The 18,173-nt window shown below is 35.8% G+C and overlaps 1 protein-coding gene across 7 annotated transcripts in view; it reads left to right on the forward strand.

The window, feature by feature from the left end:
* Nucleotides 1-18,173, forward strand: part of NF1 (neurofibromin 1) — a 252,743-nt gene that overhangs the window by 66,744 nt on the left and 167,826 nt on the right. For all 7 annotated transcript variants that reach the window (XR_004347587.1, XR_004347588.1, XM_032617092.1 and 4 more), the window contains exons 5-8: nt 751-857; nt 5,186-5,253; nt 5,497-5,572; nt 6,325-6,482. Coding sequence is in view for 5 of the 7 variants with exons in the window: in XM_032617092.1 (XP_032472983.1) it covers nt 751-857; nt 5,186-5,253; nt 5,497-5,572; nt 6,325-6,482 (409 nt within the window). In the remaining 2 variants the exon portion in view is untranslated. The remainder of the gene's footprint in view (nt 1-750; nt 858-5,185; nt 5,254-5,496; nt 5,573-6,324; nt 6,483-18,173) is intronic.

The raw sequence follows: 18,173 nt of genomic DNA on the forward strand, positions 1-18,173 counted from the left end.
TTATTTATTAAGCTTAAGTGAATTTCTTAGCAGTTTAAACATCTATATATATATTTTTTTATATTTTTGTTAAGTGCTAAATTTTTCTACATTTTTGGTAACTTCATATTTAATAAGAGGGAAATTTGGGGTTTAGAAAGATTATTGTCATTACAAGCTTTAAGTTCTGTGAGAGAGGGACACTAGTTAAATAATCACGTAAGCGCTCGTACAGACTGAAAAGCGCAGTGCATAAAGGCTTACTCATTTTTTTTAATACAAAGTAAATGTATCCTGTGAATGTAGATAAAATGTCATTCATGTTTCTGAAGTCTAGTTGATGTGAATAGAGGTTAATAAAATTTATCTTTTTTTAACTTGAAATTTGAATTTTATATTATAGAAAAAAATTTAAAATACACATAGCAGAGAGAAAGTATTTCAAATACCGTCTCTTACTGTGCTTCAGCAGTTATCAGCATGCTGTGATTTTTTTTTAATAAAAATTCTGTATATTAAATTCTGTATATTTTACAACATGGTGATTTGATATACATTGTGAAGTTTACTGGATTATCACGGTTTCTTTTGTCACAGCCCCTGAATTAGTTATGTTCCTTTAGATTTTCATAAAAAAATTATTCTCTTATTTTTATATGTGTATTTTCTCTTATAAACTCATCATTAGGGTGAGAAGAGTCTGTTGAATTCAGAATTTCAGACTATCCTAAGACTTCAGTTGATAAATTATTTTTGGTTTTTACTTTTCAGGTTACAGGAATTGACTGTTTGTTCAGAAGACAATGTTGATGTTCATGATATAGAATTGTTACAGTATATCAATGTGGATTGTGCAAAATTAAAACGACTCCTGAAGGGTAAGTTTAAATGTATGATATATCTGAAATTAATCACTGTGGGTGAAAAACCAGTGTGTTGAATGTACTAATTATACTAATTGTGTTGAGCTAGAACATCAAAGTGGATTTTATAGTACAAATGTCCTTGAGAAATGGACAGTAATACTTTATGGTTCAGTAATTTTTGAACCTTTGAAAACAATACATTAGCAAAAATTAGTATCTTAAGTCTTGACAATGGAAAGTTTTGTTCAACTACAATTTTTGCTTTTAATAAAGAGAATGTGAGGATGCTGTTATTTAATTTTTCTAGAATTTCACCTCTTGAGGGTAGCGAGTAGGTTATAGAAGTTATTTGTTTAGCTATTGGTAGTGCTAAAAGCAGATAGCTTAGCAGGATATAAAAGTTTCATTGCAGATGGAACCAGAAGATTGTGGTCTTATGGTGAGAGGAGAAATTGAGTCAGGAATCTCATTTCTGACATTCTGTTTTCAATTCTATTATTGACTTACTGACTGACTTCATAGCATTACAAAGTCTTTTACTCTTTCAGTGCTTAGTTTTGCTTCCTTGTAGAACATGTCAATAGTAGTCACACATGGGAATGTTATAATGCCTAAAATGTGTGTTTTTAAAGCTTTGGAAAGTGCTTTCTATGATTATGTTGATTGAAATAAACTATCAGAAGGAATTGAGAGAATTTTTGTGGTAAGCAGGAATGTGTTAATATAAATCAAATATCATTGAGTATTATTAATAAACTGAGTATAAATACCTAAATTCATTTCACAAAAATTGTATTTTAATTTTATGTAATATTGGATCCTGGCTAATTTAAATGTGGAACCTTATAGTATATGATTCACACTCATTTTTATTTTACTTTGTATATTGATATAGGAATTGTCAATAATGTTTTTTAATGTCTGACCTAAAAGGAAATTTAGTTATACTAACTTTGAAAACCTCAACAGTTCTACAGTGTGTAGTTTTCAAAATACCATGTTTAGTTTTCTTAACATTTGCTTTAAACTCAACAACTATTCACCAGAGATGTAAAAAGCCTGTACCTATATAGATGAATACTATAAGGCTGTGTTCCAGCTATATTACGTTGTTCAGAATTTGTGATTTTAGATCGTTACCATTATAAAACCAAGCAACAGTTAAATCACTTTTTAGTAACTTTAATAAAGGAAAAATGGATCATTTTAGCGATTATGTCAAGATATGGACAAGTGGGCAGCAATTATTTTAGATTATAATAAACTACCACTCAAGTAGTTGAAATTTCAAGATTTTAATATTTATCATTAAACATTGAAAAGTTAAGGAAGTGAATGGTAATATTTAGAGATTTAATCTTTGTATAATATTTAAGAAATGTAAGTGGGGTTTTGTGATTTTTTTTTTTTTTCATAACTGTTCAGTGACATTTGGGAAATCTAGTCCAGGGTGCCTGTGGATTTTGTTTGTTTGTTTAAAAGATCAGTTTTCTTAGAAATGTTTAATCCATAATAATTAATTGAGATGGTTCTCCATGCACAAATGAGAGAAACTAAGTGTGTGGATAAATTACTTTCTTTTTATTGTGGTAAGTTATCCCCATTGAATGCAGCTTCCTTATGATCATAAATTTAGAGTTTATACTGATAAATGTGAAATATAAAGCTAATATTAGATAGACCAGCAAAAGATGGTTCTACATGATAATAATAATGGTGAAAGGAATGGAAACTTCCTGTAATATGGAATAGTAAAAGTAGTGATGTGTTTTAAATTCGATTCAGCAGCTTTTGTTGGGAAACTGTATGTAAGGAACCATGCTAAGTGCCGGGCTTACAAAGATTAATAAAGTATTGAATCTCTCCCTTTGGAGCTCATGGCCTGATTTATGAGACAAATATATTATCAGATTATTTGCAAAGCAATGTGACAAAGCTAAATAGAGTGAGCATAAAGTGAGAGATTAAGTATGTATGGGTTTGGGGGTGGGAGATGTTAAGAGGAAAAGAGCAAGATATAGAGAGGTACAAGAGTAGGTCAGATCATATTAATAAAAACATAGTAACATTTGTTGCATTTTCAGTATATGCCAGATGTCACGCTGTGCACTTCACATGCTTTTTCTCATCAGTACTCACAGGAACCCTGTGAAACAGATATTATTATTATCATCCCCTATATTGATGAGGAAACTGAGGCTTAAGTAACACTTACAAGGTCATACAGCTATTGAGTGGCAGGGTCACATCTGTGTGTCTCTAGAACCAAAGTACCTAACTGCTGTACTGTTTTGCTTATGGGTTATTAGGCTTTATTTTAGTGGCCATGGGAAGTGATGCAGAGGCTTTTGGGTGGAAATTACCTTGATCAGTATTTTATTTTAGATATGCCACTTTGCTTGAAATTCGCAGGATGATTTGATAGAAAATTAAATGAACTTCTGGGACTTGGTTGTATAGTAACGTGAGGTAGAAATGATAGTGGAGGTCTGGATGGAATGGGGTAGGGTGGGGACCAATTAGATATGGTATTTAGGAAGCAGAATACATTGCATAGCTTTTGGTGATTAATTTAGGTATGTGATGTTAAAGGGAAGTATCACCAAGTGTTACAGAGCAAGCTGGTTAAAGCAGAGAAGAAGGTGGCCAGGAAAATGATAAATTGAGTTTTAGATCTATTGAGTTTGAGGTATTGGTAGGGTATCCAGTCAGAAACTTGTAGAGCTGGAGTAATAAAATATTTATACATTGGAATTGAGAATAGACTACTGTGTATAACACATTTAAAGTGTCATAAAGGTAAAGTTGATGAACATAGGAAGGCAAAAAGACTCAAGAGCACTGTAAAGTGTAATGCTATTGTTTGGAAGTCAGAGGAGAGCAAGAGCAAAGAAGGTTGGAAGGGTATGTTTTAAAACTGACTTTGAGAGCAAGCTGCTCATTTCCAAGTCCAGGAAAAAAAGTGACTTTTAAAGGATTATTTAGACAATTTTATAACTTGTAGACTCATCTCTATCTTATAAAGATATTTATGTAATTGTATTAAGTACCTGCATCCCTTCATTAAAAGTCCATATGGGGAGTTCTCTGCCAAGAGACTGTTACCAGTAATATAGTTTATAGAAGGGTCATCTTTTCCAGATATAAATCTTTTTATAAATGTGGACAATACATTTATAGAAAAGGAAATTAAAATATCTAATATATTTATATGGAGAAATGTTTAGTCTTATTTTAAAAATGCATTCTACTGCTTTGAACAATCAAATTAGCAGAATAAAAGAAATGAACACATTTAATGATGGCAAGGATGTGATAAGGGCACATTCATATGCTGCTTGGTGGGAGTGGCCTTTGGCCCAACGCTTCTGAAAATCAGGTTGGCAATATTTATCAAGAGCCTTAAAAATATTCATCTCTTTGGACAGTTCTTTTTCTAGGTATTTATGTGCCTTAAAGAAATAATCGGAATGTGGAAAAGACTTGGATATAAAAGTATTAATGTTACTTATAATAGTGCAGTATTGGAAATAAATATGCAACAATTGGAAAATATTTAAATAACCAGTGACTTAATACAGTGACTTAAATATTCTGAAAGACATCAAAGTATACTGAAAAGACTATGGCTTTGAAGCCCAATTCAATCATTTATTAGATCTGTAACCTCAGAAACACAGTTGGCTCTTGTGTAATACCTGAAAGCATTAAGATTTTGAAAGAATTAAATATATTAGATTGAAAATACCTGGCATGTTGTAATTGTTCAAGTAATAGTTATTATTGTATATAGAGCCATCAAATATATGTATGAGGAATTTTTAATGATATGGAAAAAGTTGGGGATATGATGTGAAATGTAAAGAACAGGTTTGATACGAACAGGTTTTGTTCAGTTATGGTAAATGTATTTGTCTTATACATGCATAGGAAAAGGGAAGGGAGAAAATTCACCGAACTGTTAACTGTGATTGTCTCTGAATGGTAGAATCATAGATAATGTTTTAAATTTCCCTTAGATTGCTGTGTATTTTTTGAATTTTCTACATTGACCGTGTATTTTATCCATTTTTTAAAAATGTAGTTATTATTAGAAACAAAACAAAGGAAAAAATTCACAACAACCTTTGAAGTTCAAGGTTCAGTTTGGTCTTTAGTGGACATAACCAGTGAGGTTTTGGCTTATACTGATTATCTTTACCTTTACATTGCTTATAAATAATACTGGAGCAACAGTTTGTATATAAAAGGAAAGTTATTTTTACCAGTAGCTCTGAGTTGTATTTGTGTTAACTAATTAAACTAGAGTTAATTGTAAAACTTTTTTTTTTTTTCTCCAGAAACAGCATTTAAATTTAAAGCCCTAAGGAAAGTTGCACAATTAGCGGTTATAAATAGCCTGGAAAAAGTAAGTAATAATCTCTTTGATATTAAAGTTTTGTTAATTTTTGGTTATAAGTGTTGCTGTCTTCAGTATTTTGAATCAAGGAGTTGTGACTTGAGTGGTAATTTCACATGAATTTTTAGGAAGACTGCATTGCAATATTCTTCCGAAGGAAATTGGAATTTTGTGATATAATTGGAGGCATATGCTATTTTATTTACTATATTAAGAAAATATGACATAAAAAATATGTTTTGTTATTTGTAGGCATTTTGGAACTGGGTAGAAAATTATCCAGATGAATTTACAAAGTTATACCAGATTCCACAGACTGATATGGCTGGTAAGGATAAGATTGGTTTTTTTTGTTTGTTTGTTTTTGTCTTTTAAACTCTTACTTATGAGGTAAGAACCTATCATTTTCCAAGTTGTTTTTGTGATTATGGTGCTTTTAATCTTTTCAACTTGTGTCAAATAGGAAATATTATTTTTTTCTTATATTTCTAAATTAGCCTCAACCCTTTTCCTTTGAGCAAATGGATAAGGAAGTTTGAAATGAAGCTTTGATCTTTAATTAGAGTTGTAGATTGGATACTGATGGCTCTTTGGTGTAGAGAGGCACCGTTTTTCTGTGTGTGCTCTGAGGCTTTAGTTTGTATTTAGAGAGATGTGTGTAAAGTAGGAATATCCCCACTTGGAATTCTCAAGACACAACTGCAAGAAGGAGAATAGACTCCTGGAGAGCTTTGGTAATTCCCTTTGAGAAGCTATTCAGTCTTCGTTTCTTGGATACATCACACTTTGCATAAGGCCCTGCACATTGAGACTAAGTACAAGTCTGGCTATTCTAAAATTTGGACTTTTCTAGGATGGATCAAGATAGCTGTTCTAATACATAGACAATATAACCTCTTCTAATACATAGACCATATAACATTGCTTGAATTGAATGAATTTGCTGAGTTAAGTGAACTTCCAAGTTTATCTTTTAAAAATGTGGCCTTTGGGTTTTTGGATAGCACCAGCTTTTAATTTAATGCCAGAGATTTTCTTCTCATCTAATTATATCATTTAATATTTATATTTTTCACGTAGAGTGTGCAGAAAAACTCTTTGACCTAGTGGATGGTTTTGCTGAAAGCACCAAACGTAAAGCAGCAGTTTGGCCACTACAAATCATTCTCCTTATCTTGTGTCCAGAAATAATCCAGAATATATCCAAGGATGTGGTTGATGAAAACAACATGAATAAGGTGAGGAGGGCAAAGTTGTTTGCATCATGTCCAGGTGTGAAGCGGTTTTTGTTATTTTGTTTTTTTTTTAAATTTGGCCACACTGTGCGGCCTGCAGGATCTTAGTTCCCCAACCGGGGTCGAATCCAGGCCCGGCAGTGAAAGCACCGAGTCCTAACCACTGGACCACCAGGGAATTCCCATGAAGCAATTTATTTTACTCAAGGTGTATATTACTTTAAGCTTAGCATTCTGTAAGCATGATATTTCAGGTGACCATTTCTAGTTGCATCATTGTAGGTTTTTTTGTTTCCTGTCCTTAGCAGAGACATACTTGGACGTAGATTTAGTTGGAGGAAAAATATGATATCAGTGATAACAGTCATTGATTAAAGACTTAAAATAATCCTGTAGTTGCATTCTTTTACCAGAAAGGACAGTATTAAACATAGTTTTTTATAAATTTATTTATTTATTTAATTTATTTATTTGGCTGCGTTGGGTCTTTGTTCCTGCACGCGGGCTTTCTCTAGTTGCGGTGAGCGGGGGCTACTCTTCGTTACGGTGTGTGGGCTTCTCATTGTGATGGCTTCTCTTGTTGCGGAACACGGGCTCTAGGTGCACGGGCTTCAGTAGTTGCGGCATGCAGGCTCAGTAGTTGTGGCTCGTGGGCTCTAGAGCACAGGCTCAACAGTTGCGGTGCATGGGCTTAGTTGCTCCGCGGCATGTGGGATCTTCCCGGACCAGGGCTCGACCTGTGTCCCCTGCATTGTCAGGTGGATTCTTAGCCACTGTGCCACCAGGGAAGTCCCTAAGCATAGTTTTTTGTTTGTTTGTTTGTTTTTTAACATCCTTATTGGAGTATAATTGCTTTACAGTGGTGTGTTAGGTACTGCTTTATAACAAAGTGAATCAGTTACACATATACATGTATATCCACATCTCTTTCCTTTTGCGTCTCCCTCCCTCCCACCCTCCCTATCCCACCCCTCTAGGTGGTCACAAAGCACCGAGCTAATCTCCCTGTGCTATGTGGCTGCTTCCCACTAGCTATCTATTTTACATTTGGTAGTGTATATATGTCCATGCCACTCTCTCACTTTGTGCCAGCTTACCCTTCCCCCTCCCCATATCCTCAAGTCCATTCTCTAGTAGGTCTGCGCCTTTATTCCCGTCTTGCCCCTAGGTTCTTCATGACCATTTTTTTGTTTGTTTTTTAGACTCCATGCATATGTGTTAGCATACGGTATTTGTTTTTCTCTTTCTGACTTAGTTGACTCTGTATGTCAGACTCTAGGTCCATCCACCTCATTACAAATAACTCAATTTTGGGTTTTTTTATGGCTGAGTAATATTCCATTGTATATATGTGCCACATCTTCTTTATCCGTTCATCTGTTGATGGACACTTAGGTTGCTTCCATGTCCTGGCTATTGTAAATAGAGCTGCAGTGAACATTGTGGTACATGACTCTTCTTGAGTTATGGTTTTCTCAGGGTATATGCCCAGTAGTGGGATTGCTGGGTCGTATGGTAGTTCTAGTTTTTGTTTTTTAAGGAACCTCCATACTGTTCTCCATAGTGGCAGTATCAATTTACATTCCCACCAACAGTGTATGAGGGTTCCCTTTTCTCCACACCCTCTCCAGCATTTACTGTTTGTAGATTTTTTGATGATGGCCATTCTGACCGGTGTGAGGTGATACCTCATTGTAGTTTTGATTTGCATTTCTCTAATGATTAATGATGTTGAGCATTCTTTCATGTGTTTGTTGGCAATCTGTATATGTTCTTTGGAGAAATGTCTATTTAGGTCTTCTGCCCATTTTTGGATTGGGTTGTTCGTTTCTTTAATATTGAGCTGCATGAGCTGCTTGTAAAGTTTGGGGATTAATCCTTTGTCAGTTGCTTCATTTGCAAATATTTTCTCACATTCTGTGGGTTGTCTTTTTGTCTTGTTTATGGTTTCCTTTGCTGTGCAAAAGCTTTTAAGTTTCATTAGATCCCATTTCTTTATTTTTGTTTTTATTTCCATTTCTCTGAGAGGTGGGTCAAAAAGGATCTTGCTGTGATTTATGTCATAGAGTGTTCTGCCTATGTTTTCCTCTAAGAGTGTGATCATGTCTGGCCTTACATTTAGGTCTTTAATCCATTTTGAGTTTATTTTTGTATATGGTGTTAGGGAGTGTTCTAATTTTATTCTTTTACATGTAGCTGTCCAGTTTTCCCAGCATCACTTTTTGAAGAGGCTGTCTTCTCTCCACTGTATATTCTTGCCTCCTTTATCAAAGATAGGGTGACCATATGTGCGTGGGTTTATCTCTGGGCTTTCTATCCTGTTCCATTGATCTATATTTCTGTTTTTGTGCCAGCACCATACTGTCTTGATTACTGTAGCTTTGTAGTATAGTATGAAGTCAGGGAGCCTGATTCCTCCAGCTCCATTTTTTTTTTTTCTCAAGATTGCTTTGGCTATTTGGGGTCTTTTGTATTTCCGTACAAATTGTGAAATTTTTGGTCTAGTTCTGTGAAAAATGCCAGTGGTAGTTTGATAGGGATTGCAGTGAATCTGTAGATTGCTTTGGGTAGTATAGTCATTTTCACAATGTTGATTCTTCCAATCCAAGAACATGGTATAGGGCTTCCCTGGTGGCGCAGTGGTTGGGAGTCCGCCTGCCGATGCAGGGGACGCGGGTTCGTGCCCCAGTCCGGGAAGATCCCACATGCCGCGGGGCGGCTGGGCCTGTGAGCCATGGCCGCTGAGCCTGCGCGTCGGGAGCCTGTGCTCCGCAACGGGAGAGGCCACAACAAGGAGAGGCCGGTGTACCGCAAAAAAAAAAAAAAAAAAAAAAAAAAACAAGAACATGGTATATCTCTCCATCTGTTTGTATCATCTTTACTTTCTTTCATCAGTGTCTTATAATTTTCTGCATACAGATCTTTTGTTCCTTAGGTAGGTTTATTCCTAGATATTTTATTATTTTTGTTGCAGTGGTAAATGGGAGTGTTTCCTTAATTTCTCTTTCAGATTTTTCATCACTAGTGTATAGGAATGCAAGAGATTTCTGTGCATTAATTTTGTATCCTGCAACTTTACCATATTCATTGATTAGCTCTAGTAGTTTTCTGGTAGCATCTTTAGGATTCTCTATGTATAGTGTGTCATCTGCAAACAGTGACAGCTTTACTTCTTTTCCGATTTGGATTCCTTTTATTTCTTTTTCTCCTCTGATTGCTGTGGTTAAAACTTCCAAAACTATGTTGAATAATAGTGGTGAGAGTGGGCAACCTTGTCTTGTTCCTGATCTTATTGGAAAGGTTTCAGTTTTTCACCATTGAGGACGATGTTGACTGTGGGTTTGTCATATATGGCCTTTATTATGTTGAGGTAAGTTCCCTATATTCCTACTTTCTTGAGGGTTTTTATCATAGATGGTGTTGAATTTTGTCGAAAGCTTTCTCTGCATCTACTGAGATGATCATATGGTTCTTCTCCTTTTTCTCCTTGTGTGTATTGAAGAATCTTTGCACCCCTGGGATAAATCCCACTTGATCATGGTGTATGATCCTTTTAATGCGTTGTTGGATTCTGTTTGCTACTATTTTGTCGCAGAGTTTTGCATCTATATTCATCAGTGATATTGGTCTGTAATTTTTTGTGTGTGTGTGGTATCTTTGTCTGGTTTTGGTATCAGCGTGATGGTGGCCTCATAGAATGAGTTTGGGAGTGTTCCTTCCACTGCAGTTTTTGGGAAGAGTTTGAGAAGGATGGGTGTTAGCTCTTCTCTAAATGTTTGATATAATTCACCTGTGAAGCCATCTGGTCCTGGACTTCTGTTTGTTGGAAGATTTTTAATCACAGTTTCAATATCATTACTTGTGACTGGTGTGTTCATTTTTTCTGTTTCTTCCTGGTTCAGTTTTGGAAGGTTATACCTTTCTAAGAATTTGTCCATTTCTTCCAGGTTGTCCACTTTATTGGCATAGAGTTACTTGTAGTAGTCTCTTAGGATGCTTTGTATTTCTGTGGTGTCTGTTGTAACTTCTCCTTTTTCATTTCTAATTTCATTGATTTGAGTCCTCTCCCTCTTTTTCTTGATGAGTCTGGCTAATGGTTTATCAATTTTGTTAATCTGCTCAAAGAACCAGCTTTTAGTTTTATTGATCTTTGCATTTGTTTTCTTTGTTTCTATTTCATTTATTTCTGCTCTGATCTTTATGATTTCTTTCCTTCTGCTAACTTTGCATTTTGTTTGTTCTTCTTTCTCTGCTTCCTTTAGGTGTAAAGTTAGATTGTTTATTTGAGATTTTTCTTGTTTCTTGAGGTAGGCTTGTATAGCTATAAACTTCCCTCTTAGAACTGCTTATGCTGCATCCCATAGGTTTTGGATCATCTTGTATTCATTGTCATTTTTCTCTAGGTATTTTTTGATTTCCTCTTTGATTTCTTCAGTGATCCCTTGGTTATTTACTAACATATTGTTTAGCCTCCATATGTTTGTGTTCTTTACGTTTTTTTCCCTGTAATTCATTTCTAATCTCCTAACGTTGTGGTCAGAAAAGATGCTTGATATGATTTCAATTTTCTTAAATTTACTGAGGCTTGATTTGTCACCCAAGAGGTGATCTATCCTGGAGAATGTTCCATGCGCACTTGAGAAGAAAGTGTAATCTGCTGTTTTGGGATGGAATATCCTATAAATATCAATTAAATCTATCTGGTCTATTGTGTCATTTAAAGCTTCTGTTTTCCTTATTTATTTTCATTTTGGATGATCTGTCCACTGGTGTAAGTGAGGTGTTAAAGTCCCCCACTATTACTGTGTTAGTGTCGATTTCCTCTTTTATAGCTGTTAGCAGTTGCCTTATGTATTGAGGTGCTCCGATGCTGGGGGCATATATGTTTATAATTGTTATATCTTCTTCTTGGATTGATCCCTTGATCATTATGTAGTGTCCTTCCTTGTGTCTTGTAACATTCTTTATTTTAAAGTCTAGTTTATCTGATATGAGTATTGCTACTCCAGCTTTCTTTTGATTTCCATTTGCATGGAATATCTTTTTCGATCCCCTCACTTTCAGTCTGTATGTGTCCCTAGGTCTGAAGTGGGTCTCTTGTAGACAGCATATATATGGGTCTTGTTTTTTTTTTTTTTTTTTTTTTTTTTTTTGCGGTACGCGGGCCTCTCACTGTTGTGGCCTCTCCCATTGCGGAGCACAGGCTCCGGACGCGCAGGCTCAGCGGCCATGGCTCACGGGCCCAGCCTCTCCGCGGCATGTGGGATCTTCCCGGACCGGGGCACGAACCCGTCTCCCCTGCATTGGCAGGCGGACTGGGTCTTGTTTTTGTATCCATTGAGCCTTCCTGTGTCTTTTGGTTGGAGCATTTAATCCATTCATGTGTAAGATAATTATTGAGATGTATGTTCCTATGACCATTTTCTTAATTGTTTTGGGTTTGTTTTTGTAGGTCCTTTTCTTCTGTTATGTTTCCCACTTAGAGAAGTTCCTTTAGCATTTATTGTACAGCTGGTTTGGTGGTGCTGAATTCTCTTAGCTTTTGCATGTCTGTAAAGCTTTTGATTTCTCCATCAAACCTGAATGAGATCCTTGCTGGGTAGAGTAGTCTTGGTTGTAGGTTCTTCCCTTTCATCACTTGAAGTATATCATGCCACTCCCTTCTGGCTTGTAGAGTTTCTGCTGAGAAATCAGCTGTTAACTTTATGGGAGTTCCCTTGTATGTTATTTGTCCTTTTTCCCTTGCTGCTTTCAGTAATTTTTCTTTGTCTTTAATTTTTGCCAATTTGATTACTATGTGTCTTGGTGTGTTTCTACTTGGGTTTATCCTGTATGGGACTCGTTGTGCTTCCTGGACTTGGGTGGCTCTTTCCTTTCCCATGTTAGGGAAGTTTTCAACTATAATCTCTTCAAATATTTTCTCTTGTCCTTTCTGTCTCTCTTCTCCTTCTTGGACCCCTATAATGCGAATGTTGTTGCATTTAATGTTGTCCCAGAGGTCTCTTAGGCTGTCTTCATTTCTTTTCATTCTTTTTTCTGTATCCTGTTCCACAGCAGTGAATTCCACCATTTTGTCTTCCAGGTCACTTATCCGTTCTTCTGCCACAGTTATTCTACTATTGATTACTTGTAGTGTATTTTTTATTTCAGTTATTGTATTGTTCATCTCTCTTTCTTTGTTCTTTAATTCTTCTAGGTGTTTGTTAAACATTTCTTGCATCTTTTCGATCTTTGCCTCCATTGTTTTTCCGAGGTCCTGGATCATCTTCACTATCATTATTCTGAATTCTTTTTCTGGAAGGTTGCCTATCTCCACTTCATTTAGCTGTTTTTCTGGGGTTTTATCTTGTTCCTTCATCTGGTACATAGCCCTCTGCCTTTTCATCTTGTCCTTCTGTGAATGTGGTTTTTGTTCCACAGCCTGTCAGACTGTAGTTCTTCTTCCTTTTGCTGTCTGCCCTCTGGTGGATGAGGCTTTCTAAGAGGCTTGTGTAAGTTTCCTGATGGGAGGGACTGGTGGTGGGTAGAGCTTAATGGGACTTTTTGTTTATTAGGAGCAGTAATCCATTATTTTCAGTTGGTTGTAAATGTTTTTTCCAGACCATCATTTCTTTTGACTATATTATCTTTTTTGGCAGAAATATTTGAAGTGTACAACAAATATAACAATGACCCATACTCATATTAACATTATGATATATTGCTTATCTTTTTTCTATTTACATATGATTTTAAAAAGTGAACAAATAATAGTTGCATAAATTCTCCTTTAATTCCAGATAAAGCGCAAGTCCCCTTTGATTCCACTAATTCCATTTTCTTTCCTTTTTCCCTGGGAACAGCCACTGTCAAGGGTTGGTATATATCCTTCTAGTCTACTTTTTAAAATTTTTATGAGACAGAGAGATTGAGATCAAGGTCTAGTTCAGTGCTTCTCAGAGTGTGGTCTTAAGAGCAACAGCATCTGCATCACCTGGAAACTTCTTAGAAATGCAAATTGTTAGGTCCCTGCTCTAGGTCTGCTGAAACAGAAGCTCTAGGGCTGGGGTGCAGCTAGCAACCTGTTTTCAGCAAACCCTCTAAGCGATTTTTGTGCACACTGAAGTTTAATAACCATTGTTCATTTTGTTATGAAACAGTAACTCCCCATATTCCCCTCCCGCTAGCCCCTGACAGCCACCATTCTACTTTCTGTCTCAATGAATTTGACTACTCTAGATACCTCATATAAGTGGAAATATAGAGTGTTTGTCTTTTTGTGGCTGTCTTATTTCACTTAGCATAATGTCCTCAAGGTTCATCCACTTTGTAACATGTGTCAGAATTTCCTTTCTTTAAGGCTGAGTAATATTCCATTGAATGTATATACTATATTTTGTTTATCCAATTTCATTTGTCCCTGGACTTTTGGGTTGCTTCCACCTTTTAGCTATTACAAATAATACTGCTGTGAACATGGGTATACAGGTATCTCTTTGAGACTCTGCTTTCAATTCTTTTGTATATATACACAGAAGTGGTATGGTTGGATTGTATGTAAATTCTATTTTTAATTTTTTGAGGAAGTTTTGTCTCCTTTAAGGTTACTTTTGACAGTTTATTCTTTGCTAGGAAATATATTTTTCAATTTTATCGGCAAGGAGTTATGTATATCTACATATTTTATTTATAATATAGAAATATATAGACACAATGTTTATTTATAATATTTATATATTCTCTTCTAATTATTTTCCTCAGTATCCATGTTTATAACTCTTTCCTCATTTCTAATATGTCTCATGTTTCCTCATTCATGTTTACTAGGGTTTATCTATTCTATTGGTCTTTAAAACCTGACTTTTTTTTTTTTTGGCTGCATTGGGTCGTCGTTGCTGTGCGTGGGCCTTCTCTAGTTGCAGTGAGCAGGGGCTACTCTTCGTTGTGATGTGCGAGCTTCTCATTGCAGTGGCTTCTCTTGTTGCGAAGCATGGGCTCTAGGTGTGTGGGCTTCAGTAGTTGTGGCACATGGGCTTAGTTGTTCCACGGCATGTGGGATCTTCCTGGACCAGGGCTCAAATCCATGTCCCCTGCATTGGCAGGCGGATTCTTAACCACTGCGCCACCAGGGAAGCCCAAAACCTGGCATTTTGACTTTATATTTTCTAACATTTATTTTCTGAGGTAATGGTTTAGTTCATCTATTTGCAATTTTTAAAAAAATTGTAGAAGTATCTGGAAGGCTTTGGATTTTACTTTTTAGCAGCAGTCTTGGTTTTCAGATGAAGTTTCCTCAATTTTAGTAATTATCAATTTCTAATTTCTGTTACTTAATGATGCCATATTCGACTTAGAGGAATGTTTTATAGTTTCTAAATTGTTAGTTTTTTGTGATTAAAAAAATTAATTGTGGTACATATTTGTTTAAAAAGGTGTTTCATGGTCATCAGAGTAGAATGTGTATAATTTTAGTAGGACACAGAATTTAATGCAGATCTTTAATACTACTCTTAGAACTACCCTGTAGGTGGCTTGAGATAGTATGCTGTGAGAAATGCTTGGTTTAGCTGGCTGGGCTCCCACAGGTAGCCAATTGACTTTGGCAGTGTGGCAGAACTCCTTCCAGGCTTTGGTAATCATGCGTAGTGCTTTATTATAAAGCAAGCAAGGCAACAAACAACAAACAAATAGAACCCTAAACAGGTCGGATCAGGCTTTCATTTACACCAGTCCTAGACTGCAGACTGTGTGTGGAAAGCAGGTCTATTTTTCAGTTTCTAAATTTTATTATTATTTTTAGTTGTATTACTATCTTACTGTATTAGGGTAGGTAGTATAACGGCTCAACCAAATAGAACTTTATTATACTTAATGAAATAGTATTGAGCAGCCGAACTGAGTAGCTCTGCAGGACAGTCCTCCTCTTTGTGGTTTCTTAAGACCTTGGCCAGCAACGACTGCCATTTTCCATATGTGGCTTCTGTGGGAGTTGTTTCCATTCTGCGAGCCAGAGGGAAAAATATAACATAGAAAAAAAGCATGCTGAGGATTTTTATGGGTGAGGCCCTTAAATAGCATGCATCTCTTTCATTCACATTTCATTAGTTGAACTCAGTCATATAGCCACATTTAACTGCAAGAGAGGCTGAGAAATATGGCTATATCTCCAGGAACAAGAAGTGGACATGGGAACCAAGGAATAAAGGAGCTAGAGGAGAGATCAGCAGTCAAGGATGGCTTAAGACTGCTGTCTCCCTAGAATTCCCAGTTATTTCTTTTTAAAATAAATAAATAAATAATATATATATTTGGCTGTGTTGGGTCTTTGTTGCTGCATGCGGGCTTTCTCTAGGTGCAGCGAGTCGGGGCTGCTCTTCATTGCGGCGCGTGGGGTTCTCATTGCGGTGGCTTTTCTTGTTGCGGAGCACTGGCTCTAGGCGCACGCGGGCTCAGTAGTTGTGGCTCACAGGTTTAGTTGCTCCGCGGCATGTGAGATCTTCCCAGACCAGGGATCGAACCCGTGTTCCCTGCATTGGCAGGCGGATTCTTAACCACTGCGCCACCAGGGAAGTCCCCGTTATTCCTTTATGGATAAAAAGTTATTTATCAAGAGTACCTGTTTACTAGGATAATAATACAGGCTATATGTGCTGTAAGGATTCAGATGAAGCTTGCATAGTTAGGAAGGTTTTATGGAAGAGGTGTGGAACCTTAGTTGAACCTGAAATAAGAAAGGAATTTAGATTAGAGAAAGAAAGTGAGTGTTGTTCAAGCCAGGGTAATCAAGAAAATGGATATAAAAATGTTGAAGGTATGTTCAGAAAAGTTAGCTAGAGAGTGGAAGGTTCACACAGGCAGTTACAAGAAGTGAAGATGAAGAGCAGATGTGAGTAATCTGGAAGACATTGTGAGCCAGTTTGGATTTAAACTTTATTCTTTAGGCAATTAGGAGAAGTCTAAAGATTAGGGTTAGAGGTGAGATATGCAGAATAGTGCTTGAGACTGATCAAAAGGAAGTCCAAAGTGGGAGTTGGTTCAGAGGAAATATGAGTTTAGCTTTTAAATTTTTATTTACTTATTTATGTTGTGGTGAAGTAGCAAAAAATTTACCCTTTTAACTGTTTTTAAGTGTACAGTTCAGTGGTGTTAAGTACACTCACAGTGTTTTTGTGTTGTTGAGTTGTAGGAGTTCTTTAAATATTGTGGATATTAATCCCTTTTCAGATATATGATTTGCAAATATTTTCTTTCATTCTGTGGATTGTCATTTCACCTCAATAATGTCCTTTGATACACAAAAGTTTTTTAATTTTGATGAAGTCCAGTTTATTTTTTGTTGCTTGTGCTTTTTCTGGTATCATATCAAGAAATCATTGCCAAATTTGGTGTTGTAAAGATTGTCTTGTATATTCATTCTCTTATAGGATTTTATAGCTTTAGTTGTTTAGATCTTTGATCCATTTTGAGTTCATTTTTGTATATAGAGTAAGGGAAGGATCGGATCTGACTTCATTCTTTTGCATGTGGACATCCAGTTTTTGCAGCTCTCTTTGTTGAAAAAAACTATACTTTCTCCACTGAATTTGATCATATATTTGAGGATATCTTTCTGCACTTTCTCCTCTATTTCAGTGGTCTATATGTCTGTCTTTATACCAGTATCACAGAGTTTTGATTACTGTAGCTTCGTAGTAAGTTTTGAAATCAGGAAGTTTGAGCCTTCCAACTGTGTTCTTCTTTTTCAAGATTGTTTTGGCTTTTTGGCTTCCTTTGAAATACCATATGAATTTTTGGATGGGTTTTTCTATTTCTGCAAAAAACACTCTTGGGGTTTTGATAAGGACTACATTGAATCTGTAGAGTGCTTTGGATAGTATTGCCATCTTAACAGTGTTAAGTTTCCAATCCTTGAACATGGGATGTGCTTCCGTTTATATCTTCTTTGATTTCTTTCAGCACTGTTTTATAGCTTTCATTGTGCAAGTCTTTCATCTCTTTGGTTAATTCCTAAGTATTTTATTCTTTTTGATGCTTTCATAAGTGGAATTGTTTTCTTAATTTCCTTTTTAAATTGTTCATTGCTGGTGTATAGAAATGCAGTTGACTTTTGTGTGTTGATTTTGTATTCTACAACTTTGCTGAATTTGTTTACTAGCTCTAACAGGCTTTTTGTGTGATTGTGTGTTATCTTCAAGGTTTTCTACATATAGATCATGTCATCTGAGAACAGAGATAACTTCTTCCTTTCCAGTTTGGATGACTTTTATTTCTTTTTCTTTTCTCATTCCTTTTTCTTTTTCTAATTGCTCTGCGTAGAACTTCCACTAGTATGTTTAATAGAAGTGGCAAAAGCAGGCGTCCATATCTTGTTCCTAATATTAGACCAATAGCTTTCAGTTGTTCACCATTAAGTATGATATTCGCTATGGGTTGTTCATATATAGCTTTTATCATGTTGAGGAAGCTTATTCAGTGTTTCTGTCGTGGGAGGGTGTTGAATTTTGCCAAATGCTTTTTCTGCATCAATGGTGATGATTTTTTTCCCTTCATTTTATTTATGTGATGTATTATGTTGATTGATTTTGTTGTTGAACCAATCATGTCCTCTAGGAATAAATCCCACTTGGTCATAGTATATAATCCTTTTACTATGCTGCTGGATTTGGTTTGCTAATTCATGTTGAGGATTCTTTCATAGATATTCTTAAGGGAAAT

This window comes from Phocoena sinus, chromosome 20 (assembly GCF_008692025.1).
Source record: "Phocoena sinus isolate mPhoSin1 chromosome 20, mPhoSin1.pri, whole genome shotgun sequence".
NCBI classification, from domain to species: Eukaryota; Metazoa; Chordata; class Mammalia; order Artiodactyla; family Phocoenidae; genus Phocoena; species Phocoena sinus.